This window comes from Anastrepha obliqua, chromosome 4 (assembly GCF_027943255.1).
Source record: "Anastrepha obliqua isolate idAnaObli1 chromosome 4, idAnaObli1_1.0, whole genome shotgun sequence".
Taxonomy (NCBI): Eukaryota; Metazoa; Arthropoda; class Insecta; order Diptera; family Tephritidae; genus Anastrepha; species Anastrepha obliqua.
Window position 1 is genome coordinate 28215783 of NC_072895.1, and position 12315 is coordinate 28228097.

General features: G+C 31.2%; 1 protein-coding gene across 1 annotated transcript in view; it reads right to left on the bottom strand.

Moving 5' to 3' along the window:
- The window catches only part of LOC129245048 (plectin), a 76234-nt gene that overhangs the window by 44603 nt on the left and 19316 nt on the right, over positions 1–12315 (bottom strand). Inside the window, exons 2-5 of the mRNA XM_054883011.1 lie at positions 6231–6320; positions 2711–2956; positions 1909–2397; positions 1347–1379 (exon numbers count right to left, since the gene is read on the bottom strand). Of these exons, the coding sequence (XP_054738986.1) occupies positions 1347–1379; positions 1909–2397; positions 2711–2956; positions 6231–6320 (858 nt within the window). The remainder of the gene's footprint in view (positions 1–1346; positions 1380–1908; positions 2398–2710; positions 2957–6230; positions 6321–12315) is intronic.

Genomic DNA, 12315 nt, shown 5'->3' on the forward strand with positions numbered 1-12315 from the left:
TTGTGAAGTGTTAGTGTTAGTCCTGTTGGGTATTGGTGCTATATTCAAATAAATTAGCATTGCTGTCAAATGTTTGCTTCAACACACTGCGGTGGCGCACAAGGTGTCACAAGTGCCGTAATAGTCTTAGTGCGTAAAATTTTTCAGGTTTAAATAAATGTTTAGAGTACTTGAAAGCATTGAGCAACTATTTTCCCAACTATATGAAAATTCATAATAATACTTGCACGGTACGCTGCAAGCCCCCAAAAATTCTATTTTTCGCAAGGTCGCGACACTCATTTTTTAGTGGTACTTAAAATAAGGCTTTCATTTTCACTAAATCTGCAGTTTTGAGTGTTTTAACTATGCGCTAATTGCATTAATTATTTAGTGCACTATGCCTAATATAGATTTTTAGTCGTCCATAGTTCGCAACATACAACAATACGTTACTTGTGACACGCTTGCGCATACCCCAAATGTTGAATTTTTGTTTTTTTTTTTCTCTTAATAAAAAAATAACTCTGCTGGTATGAATGCTTATGTGGTGCAACACGACAACGATTTAGACGTTTAGTTATGCAAATTATTTATGAGTTTTTTAGCAAAGATATATTTTAAATGCTAAGTTTAGTAATAAGTGTGCGCGCCTATATTGCTAGTACATGTGAAATCTGAACTTTTTTTTTGTACTTCCAAAAACAAAACAACAAATTCGTAAATATTTTTAGCAACTACTAATTTTTATATACAGTGCAATGAAGCGTAACCGGTGATAAAGGCTTCGTAAGTGCTCTCTCTGTACAGTTACTCTCACTTCAGCAATATAGACTTGAGAGCATAACATGTGCAGACTTGAAATATATGGAGCGCATAGCAATGAAATTGTTGTGGAGAGCATACAACATAGCAACGGTACTTTACTAAATACTTGAAATGCACTTTGTTGTTTGTTGCTCTTGCATAGTAATTCATAGATGATTAGTAATCTACTGTTGCTATGTTGAGACTCGCGCGCTGCTCGCTTGATTTCATTGCATTGCTCAAATGAGCTGTGTGCGCACAAGCTCTCGCGCGTTGCTCGCTTGCTTTCATTGCATTACTCAAAGGAGCTGTGTGCGCGCAAGCTCTCACGCATTGCTCGTTTGCTTTGATTGCTTTACTCAAATGTGTAAACTCTCGCGCACTGTTCGTTAGTGAGCATTTACGTAGCCTTTTACTTATGCATAGCATAAAAATCACAGTTTATATTTCCCTTCTGATTTATGCAACAGCTTAGATTAGTTGATTAATTTTAATGCTATTCGTGAGCTATAGGTACAAAAATGATAATTTTCTTAGGGATTTCATAGAAAAAATCTTACTTTATGTAGTGTGGTCTGTTCTTCTAGCTGCATCTATTATGGTGGTAGTTATAGTAGTAGGTGGTAATAGTAGTAGAACATAGTTGTAGATAGGTAGGTGGTTGAGTGGAGTAAATGTGTACATGTAAATAATAATAGCACAGTAAAACATTATTGCTTAAAAACACACATTTATAGATAAGTAAATTGAGTAAATAAGTTAAATAGTTATTTGCATAAAGTATAATTTTTTTTTTTTGGATTTTTTTTTTATGGATTAACATCCAAATATTCATAATACATAAGTATTATAGTTAGTTATTATTATAAGATTTGGTAATGCGTATGCAGGTTGATTATGCATTTAAGTAGGCTAATAATTTTAGGGTCACAAAACATTCAACGCTTATTCATATATTTATAATATCGTATATATGTAGTTATCGGCATTGGAGAATTGGACAGAGAGCGAGAGAGAGAGAGAGAGCGAGAGAGTGTGAGCAAAATAGCGCGCCTTTTTTTTTTTTGGTTAGACTAAGCTCATTTTCTCTATCTTATACCTAACTTATATGCATTCCAGTACCTGTGAACGTTCCAGATCGTGTTTCAAGCGCTCATTCTCCAATTCGAGGCGTGCGATACGTTGTTTGGTCGACTCCCAATCGGCATTGCTGCGTCCCATCTCGCAGGTGGCCTTCTCCAATTCCGCCTTCGATTTGCCCAATTCGCTTTGTGATGCTTCCAATTTGATTTCGAGACGTTCGCGTTCGGTGACGGCACGCTCCAGGCGTGTATTCAATTTCTCCACTTCACTTTCGAGTGCGCGCAACTTGATTTTATAATCGGCAATTTCACGCTCATGTAATTCGCGCTCCTCTTGCTTTTCATGTTCGGCACGATCTCGCTGTTCTCGCAGTTGGGCCATTTGTTTCTCTTTATCACCAATGGCCTCTTCGAGACTTGTGAGAGCGCCCTCAGAGCTACTGTGATGAGCCTGCATTGCCGATAGACGTGCACGCGCCATATCCACCTGATTATCCTTCTCTTTAAGCAGATCCTCAAGATTCTCAATCTGTGTTGTGAGTGGCGCATATAAAATGGTAACAAAAACACAAAAAAACAAAACAAAAAAAAAAAAAACAGCAAAGTATAGAAACGCAAGAGTGGGAAGAGTGGAGAGAGAGAGTAGAAAACCAATAGCAAAAAAAAAGTAAATGAAAAGAAATTTTAATTTATATTAGTTTATTTTCGTCTATTCGTTGCAAAAATCTCAAACAAGTTATTTAAAGTTCAGTGTAGTATGTTTGGGTTGGTGTAAATGTTGATGTGGTACTGGTCGAGCGTGGTGGTATTAGTGTTGTATGAATTTCGTTATTATAGTGCACCTTTCGCTGTAACACGTTGATTTTGCGATCCTTAATCTCCATGTGATCCTTCAATTCGGTGAGTTCACTAGTCAGGCGATTCCGTTCTTGCACCGTTTGTAGTGTGCCCTGCGTCTTCTTCTCAATTAGGCGGTTCTTCTCCTCCAGGCGGGCGCGCAACTCCTCAACATCAGTCTGCAACATATTGTAGTGCTCCTCCTTGGCACATAGCGACTCCTTGAGAACCGCTATGTGCCGCTGATAGTCCTATAAATTTTACAAATATCAATTTGTGACGTACAACAATTTAAAAATTTTTTTTTTTACAAATTGTCAGGAGGGAGAGGGAACAATTTTCTACATAATTTCTACATAACTTGACTCAATTCACAAAAGCTGAAGCATACGCTAAGCAGATGTGAATTCAGGCTTTTATAGGGTGGTCTAAACACAAGTTTCTTTTCGAATTAAATTTTTGTTTGCCAAAATGATTGGCAGCTCTTTCCCATTCGAAATACTATAGTCATTACCAGATCATAAGAGGGATAAAACGGATCGATCAATGCCTCAAAAGCGGGCCAGAATAGGTTAGGTTAAACTGGTTGGCCTCCTTAAGATCCTAAAAGAGTATGGAATAATAATATTGATTGGTCGAAGCCTCGCAGAGACCCGCCTTCAGCAATATTGCAAACATATTTTGAAAGTGAACGCTTTGTTGCCTAAAACGGTGTAGCCATTCAAGAAAATGCGGCAATGAAGGCCTCACTGCGGCAGCTACACTTAAGTGCGTGCAGAAATTTCGTGATTCTAGCTTACAGAGGTCAGAAGCTACAGGGTTTGATTGAAAAGTAATGAGTCTTCCCACGCGGAGCGTCTGCCAAGCGGTCAACCGAATCGGCTGGTGGGGGAAAATGATCGTTGGACCTTCTCCTTCGACTAGAAACCGGACCCAGTTCGCTGGCAACAGCGGTGCAGTCAACATCGCTCAGCGCGTGAAAGCTGTTTTAAATGTGTGTTAGGATTTTGCAGTGGCGAAAATGCAGCGATCGTTGGGGCAACGTTACTCGATCAAATTTTGCGTAAAGCTAAACAAAACGAGTACCGAAACTATTGGGCTACTCAAGGAGGTTTACGGGGACCAATCTCTGTTCAGTGCCCTGGTAAAACGGTGGCACAAGTCGTTCATGGAAGGCCGGGAGGACGTTGAAGACGAACAGCGATCTGGAAGACCTTCGACGACGCAAACAGACGAAGATGTGAACCGGGTTCGTGAATTATTGAACATTGACCGTCGTGCTAGTCTACGTGAGATCAATGTTGGCCGCTACAAAGCCATGCTTAGCTACTTTCCAATAATAAACAAATGATGCACGGAAAAAGGGCTTTTCATAAACCCATCCAAAACAGCACTTATACCGTTTACTAGGAGAAGGAACATAAATCTCAAATGTCCGATCCTTAATGGAACAACACTTCAGCTCCCGACAGAAGCGAACTATGTTGGCGTTAGTCTTGACAAAACGCTTACGTGGAATTCCCATATTGAGAGAGTTACTTCGAAGGCCCCAAGGCCTGCACAAGGCTTTTTGGTAAGACATGGGGACTAAACCACAGAATGACCTTCTGGACATTCACCATAGTTGGGAAACCCATAGTCATTTATGCATCCTTAGCATGGTGGCCCAAGGTCAAGCAAAGTAAGGCAGCAAACGAATTAAACAAATTGCATCGCCTGATATGTGTTGGTATTACAGGGGCTATGAAAACATGTTCCACGGATTGAAAGGGAAGCTCGCTCGAGTGCCTTAAGACTAAAAGGTATAGCTGAACTTAAAAGTGGGGATATGAAAGGACATTTAAAGATCTTAGAAGACTTCCTACATACTCACATTTTTCATAGGGATGATATACTATCACACAAACCGATACTCTTCAGGAACTTCCAAGCTATAATTAATGAACGCACAGACTGGAGAACTAATTCGATCACTTTCAACCGTAGCTCTCAGCTATGGTTTACTGATGGGTCCAAATTGGAAAATGGCAGAACAGGGGCAGGAATCAATGAGCCTAAATTCAAAAAATCGACTCCGATGGGATTCTACCCAACAATATTCCAAGCAGAAATACATGCCATTGAAATATGTGTGAGAGAATGCCTTAGCAGGAAAATGAGAGGTACTCGCATCTACATACTTTCAGATAGCCAAGCGGCTCTAAAAGCCCTTCTATCAAGAACTATCACCTCTAAATTGGTAAATGATTGCCTTGATGAACCTTCTCAACATGTTAGGAAACCTCAACATAGTAACACTAGGCTAGATTCCGGGACATGAAGAACATGAGGGATATGAAATGGCTGATGACCTTGCAAATCGAGGAGCAAATATGCAACTTACTGGTCCTGAGCCTTTCTGTGGACTCACAAAAAGCCACATTAATGAATTCCTTAGGAAATGGGAAGAAAGGAAATTTGCTACACACTGGCTAAACTGTGCCGGTCAGCGTCAAACCAAACTATTTCTAAGTCCCAAGAGTAGATCTGCGTCTTTTAACAGGATATCTTACAGGTCACTGCATCCTGAGGTATCATCTAAATAATATTGGTCTGTCTGAGACCAAAGTCTGCCGCTTTTGCGAAATGGACATAGAAAGCTCACAACATGTGCTTTGTGAATGTCCAGCGTTGGGCAGACAGAGACTTCATCACTTGGTGGTATCGTAGTATTTCCATGCAATCTTTGGAACAACAAACCTAAAATTGTGCTAAAATTTTTAAAAAGCCGTAAACTCTAGGGTTACAAAAATAGGACTTTCACAATAGATCAGCTCTGGTCGCAGTGCGTAATGGCCTTCTAATAATAATAATAATAATAATAATACTTTTTAAAGTGAAGAAATCGTTGGCCGCTCATTGGTTTCAGTAAGATGGCACGCCAAGCCATGCAGCTCAGCACATAATCAATCTTTTTTCTCAGCTATTTTGGTGTTGTCAATTCGCCCACTCAGATTTTCGATTTGACACTTTTAGAAACTTTTTCCCAGTGATGTGCTGGAAGATTGGCTTGATGCGCACAATTTGATGCCTATAGCGTCCGAGGATCATTCGAGTCACTTGCGGGGTAGCGCCAGAAATAGACGAACAAAATCTTGAATAATTAGGTTCTCTAGACGCACTACGAGAATAGCAACGGAAAACTACTTTTTTAGTACCTAAATTTAGGATTACTTTGAAGAAAAAGAAATCCATTGTTCGCCATCTGTAGTGATCCTTATCTCGTAAAGCATCGATCAAACAATTTAAGGTTTTTGTTAGTATTCGTAGCATCGTCCAGGAGCTAAAGATCGACTATAAAACAGTTTTAAATAATTTGCGCAAATTTCTTGCAGATTGGATTTCTTTTTTCCCCAAACTAATATAATTTTCAATTCAAGAAGAAGCTTGTGTTCGGATCACCCTTTATAATACTTATTTGTAATGTACATATACATATGTATGCTTGTGTGTAAGAGAATTCATAATCACCAATCATTTATTTACCTGATGTTGCTCTTCTAACGTTTTCATTTTGGCCGCCATCGCCAATATTTCTTGATCCCTTCTTTGTATTTCAAGACGGAATTCGTCCAACTTAAATGCCAACCAAGGTAGAATTTGGAAAAAATAAATTTCGATATATTAATTTACTGTTACACAGTATGTTTGTGTGAGTGTGTATTTTAAAGAGACGACAACTTCAGTTGCCTTACGTTGAATGGCAATGAGAAATGTGTGCATTTTTTTTTTAGTGTAACGCTGAAAATGACGAAAGCTTATGAATGTTCATCGAAAGAGAGGCTATGCAGATAGCGAGAAAGAGAGCGAGAGAGAGAGCGCGCGCTTGTGAGCGTGAATATGAAAGTGCATGAAATTTATGAACTGAATGGAAATATTTGCCGCAGTTTGTAACTCTGTATGCGCTTGAGCACGAGATGTGTGCAAATTTTTGTTGTTTTTGTTTTTATGAATGCCTTGCCAGGGCATGATAATTAGTGTTTTCTTGTCGATGAAAATTACAAAATTTGTGTATTGCATTTCATGTTGCCAAGGGGCTGTGGTGGTGTGCTTTACAAACATCCAATTGTGTGCATTTGTATGCATGTATGTATGAGTGCCTATATATGTGTGTATGGATGTAAGTATGCATATTTGACTGCGTAGTTGATGTTTTGAAATTTCCTTGCTTTAGTTACTAGTTTTTCAAAATCCGCTGGCACGTGCATGCCTGTGTGTGTGTGTATGCGTGTGAACTGTTGATAGACGCATAATTGCGTGTATGTGTACGATGGTTGGTGTATTTGCTAAAATCATAAACATCTTGTGGGTGTACTACAGAGTAGGCATTGCCAAAATGTATGAGATTTTTTGTTTAGGTTAGTTTTTTTTATTTATTTACTTTTATTTTTTATTATATTTCAGTAAAGTTTGAAGATTATTTATAATATTGTTTTCTTTTGTTTTTGTTGTTTTTTGTTTTTTTGTTAGCAATATTAATTACATTTTTTATTCATTTTTCTTTTTGCCCGAATTTTTACTCAGCGTATGTATGTATGTATGCATCGCATGTATATAAGTATAAGTATAAGTATAAATACTGCTTTGGAATACAATGTAATATTCAATAAATGCCTCAGTTAGTTTTAAAATATTGAAAGTTATGACAGATACTGCAACAAATTCTGCAATATTTGCTATATAAAATTCTTTTCGAGTTGTGAGAAGTGCAAAAAAAAACAAAAATTGAGAAATATTTCATATGCGAAGAAAATCGGCTACTGTCTTCAACAAAAAAAGTCAAACATATTTATAAAAAATGTAATACATTTATAAAATATAAATGTATAAATATATGAAATTATAATAAATTTTTATAAATATATAAAATTATGGAAATAAAAAAAAAAAATAATAATAGTGCTAGAAAGTTATGAAAATAAAAATAAGCAAATATATATAAATTTTGTATTCCCGGATAGGAATTATTCGCGCTCGGAAGCAAAAAAGTGTAAATATATCTAAAAAAGTGTGAACCCCAACCGCACGAAAATTTTCATATAACATATTTTCTCAGTGCTCGAGATCATTTCTTTGAAATTTGTTAAATTTTGCGAAAATACTAAAAAAAATTTGTTTTTAAAAGTGTATTTTAAGCAAAAAAATTAATTAAAAAAAACCCGGCTCAGTTATTATTGACAAAAATATGAAAATATCTCAAAGGTGCTTTTTTTCAAAAATGGCACAAAAATATTTTTTTCCAGAAATTTGGAACCAAAAAAAGTTAATATACAATAAATTTAAAGAAAAAAAATTGTTTTTAAAAAGTAATTTTTTTATTTTTAAAAGTATATTTTGAACAGAAAAATGTGTTAGAAAAATTAATTCGGCTATTAATGACAAAAATAAGGAAAAAATGTTTTTTGAAAAATGCCAAAAATATATTTTTATTTAAACTCTGAACACAAATTAAAGCTTCAATAAATTAAAAACAAATAATAATTTTTAAAAGTATATTTTATATTTATAAAAGTATATTTTGAACTAAAAAATTAATTAAAAACGATAAAATAAAAAAAAAAAAATAAAAAAAAGATTAAAAACAAAAAGAAAGTTCAGAGATTTTTTTTTTAAATGGCACAACCATATTTTGTTTTTGCAAAATTTTTTACAAAAAAAAAATAAATTTTTAATAAATTGCAAAGAAATTTTTTTTGGAAAAGTAAGTTAAAAAATATGAATAAGCATACTTATTTTGAGAAAAAAAAATGTACTTAAAAAAATAGACTTAATGACAAAAATCAGAGAAAAAGTAAAAGATCCGGTTTTTAAAAAATGTCGAAAATTTTTTTTATTTAAACTCTGAGCACAAATTAAAGTTTGAATAAATTAAAAAAAAAACAAAAAATAAATTTAAAAAAAATTTTTTAAGTATATTTTATATTTTTAAAAAGTATATTTTGAACAGCAAAATTAATTAAAAACAAAGAAGGTAGGCTCAGTTATTAATGACAAAAATAAAAAAAAAATTGAGAGGTTTTGTTTTTCAAAAATTGCACAAAACCATTTTTTTTCAAAATGTTTGCACAAAAAAAAACTTTTTTCAATAAATTAAAAAAAAAAAATCGTTTTTGAAAAGTAAGTTAAAAAATATGAAATAAGCATACCTATTTTGAAAAAAGAACAAATGTATTTAAAAAAATACACTGGGCTATTAATGACAAAAATAAGGAACAAATCCAAGAGGCGCTGTTTTTCAAAAAAGGCACAAAAACATTTTTTTTTTCAAAATTTTGAATTAAAATTTAAAAGTACAATATATTTTATATTTTTAAAAGCATTTGTTGAACAAAAAAATAATTAGACTCAGTTATTAAAGAAAAAAAAGAAACAAATTTAAGAGGTTCTGTTTTTCAAAGGTGTCAGAAAAAATATTTTTTTATTTAAATTTTGAACACAAAAATTAATTTCAAATAAATTCATCAAAACTAAACAGTAAAATAAATTATTCTAAAAGTATATTTCATGTTTTGAAAAGTATATTTTGAAAAAAAAAAAAAATTTATTGAGATTTAATTAAATTTTGATAAAAATTTCATAATATAGAAAAAAAAATATTTAAACATAAATTTTTTAAATAAAAAAATAGTTAAAAAAAAAATTAGTAGTTAAAAAAAAATTTAATAACTTTGGAATTTACTCAAATTTTAATAATTTTGCAGAGAAAAAAAATTTCATAATTTAAAAAAAAAAATTAATAATTAAAACAAAAATTTTATAGTTTAAAAAAAAAATTATTGATTAAAACTAAAATTTAATAATTATATTTATATATATATATATATATATATATATTTCTTTTTCAAAAAAATGTGTACCTGTATGGGGCAAAACTAAGAAATATAACTTATGATGGCGTGTTTCAAAAATTACAAAAAAAAGAAAATTTGAACACAAAAATAAAATTTCAATAGATGGAAAAAAATTTGTTTTTCAAAGAATATTTTATATTTTTAAAAATATATTTTAAATAAATTTTTTTTTTTTCAAAAATACGCATAGACTCAGTTAATAGACACAAAAAAAAAAAAAAAAAAAACAAAAAAAAGATAATCCGAGAGATGTTATTTTTTTAAAATACCAAAAAATTTATTTTTTTTTTAATTTTGAACACAAAAATTATTTTTCTATAAACTTCCAAAAATTGTTTCTAAAAGAACATTTTGTATTTTTAATAGTGCATTTTGAAAAAAAAACTATAATTTTTCAAATTTTTTTTACTGAGAATTTATCTTAAAAAATTTGAAAAGAAAGAAAAAGAAGATATTTCTTTTCAAAAAGCGAATACCAGCATAAGACAAAACTAAGAAATAAAGCAGATGATGGCGTGTTTCAAACATTAAAAAAAAAATTTAATTTAAATTTTGAGCCTAAAAATAAATTTTCAATAGATGTAAAAAAAATTGATTTCAAAGAATACTTTATATTTTTAAAAATATATTTTAAATAAAAATGATTTAAAAAAAACGCACAGACTCAATTATTAGACACAAAAAAACAAAAGATAATAAAAAAAGATAATCCGAAGTATATTATTTTTTAAAAATGCCAAAAAAAATTTTGTTTAAGTTTTGAACACAAAGATTAATTTTCAAAAAACTTAGAAAAAAATTAAAAAAAAATTGTATATTTTTACAATAAAAGTATATTTTGAACAAAAAATTTATAATTTGGTCAGCAAAACGCATAGTCTTAGTTATTGGCCATAAAATAACAGAAAAAAATCAAGAGGTGGTGTTATTTTTCAAAAATGGCAAAACAAATTTATTTGAATTTTGAACACAAATATTAATTTTCAGTAAACTTTCAAAAAAAAAAAAATGTTTTTAAAAGAATATTTTTGAAATAAATGTATAATATATTTTGAACAAAGAATGTAATTAAAGCATGGAGCTAGTTATTAGCTAAAAAAAAAACAATTGAGAGGAGTTATTTTTCAAAAAAAATTATTTGAATTTTGAACACAAATATAATTTTCAATAAACTTAAAAAAAAATTTTTGTTTTTAAAGAGTAAATTTCATGTTTTTGAAAGTATATTTTTATAAAAAGAATATGTTTTTTTTTACATTTTTTTTGCTTATATTTTATAAAAACATTTCAAAATTAATTTATAAAAATGTTAAAAGTAACAGAAGATATTTATATTCAAAAAATTCTATAGAAAAATTTTCAGCATTAAAAATGTTTTTTAATCAACTCCAATTCAATTTAAATTTTTAAATTAAAAAGTAAATTTCATATTGTTAAAACATATTCTGATAAAAAAGTTATTTTTTTCAAATTTTTTCCCCTAAAATTTATCCTAAAAAATTTCAAATTTTTTTTTTCAAAATTTGTTCCCTAAAATTCACCCTTAAAAATTTCAAATGTTTTTTTGTTCAAATTTTTTCCCCTAAAATTTACCCTAAAAAATTTCAAAATTAATCAGTAAAAGCGTTAAAAAGAACACAAGATATTTCTTTTGAAAAAACTCTTTACGAAAATTTTCAACACTGAATAATTTTTTAATCAACTCCAATTCAATTTAATTTATTACATCTTTTTCACAATTTTTACGGTTTACTTTTTATTATACTCAAACATACAAATAAGTTAAATAAAATTATGTTGATGCCCACAACTTTCGGATCACTTGAAATGGAATCGCCATTTTATAAATTAAAAGTGAATAACAGCAAACAAAAAAAAAAAAAAAATAAAAATAAAAAATACCCTCGCAAAGAGAGAGGACGACGGATTTTCTTAACTCGCATATTTCATATGAAAATCTTTGACTGCTTAAAGCCTAAAACTCAAATATTATACAAGATGGCGCAAAATTAATCATCCAATTTTGTATTTGAATAACTTTTTTTACTAAGTACAAAAGACGTTGACTTTTAGTGCAGGAAATCTTTATTTTGACTTTTACGCGCTCCCCATTGCTTGGCTGTTTGTATATCGCAGCTGCGGGGTTCACCGGCGTCAAATATGGTTGACGTACGACACCATTTGCAAAAAGTGTAAATCTTCCGATAGGGTCATTAATTTCACCTCACCTTGTAATACGTAGGTAAGTATGCACATAAAATTTGTTAGGAAAATCGAACGCTCGAAAGAGTTTATATAGCAAATACATTTTTTTTTGTTTTGAATGCACCAGGAATTCTGCGTACTTTGCCAGTATTAAACTACTTATAATGGAACTTAGCTTAAGATTATATTCGTATTAGCTATGCATTGTTTTTGTTATGTATTTGTATATGTATGTATGCACAAATACAATTTTAATTTGTTTTAACTTTATTATTGCGCAGATAGTTGAATAATAATTCGGCATCATCTTAACAACTATCCTCTACATATATTTGTATATCTCCATTACATTTGTTTGTATGCGTACAGCAGCACGCACGTGGGCACGTGTGCGGGTACGCCTGTATGTATGCTTGTATATGCTAATCGAAAAAGAATAACAGTCAGTTTACATATACGTAAATAGTATCAGTACCATTGACGGTATTTTTGTTTAAATGCAAGTTGTTTTTGTA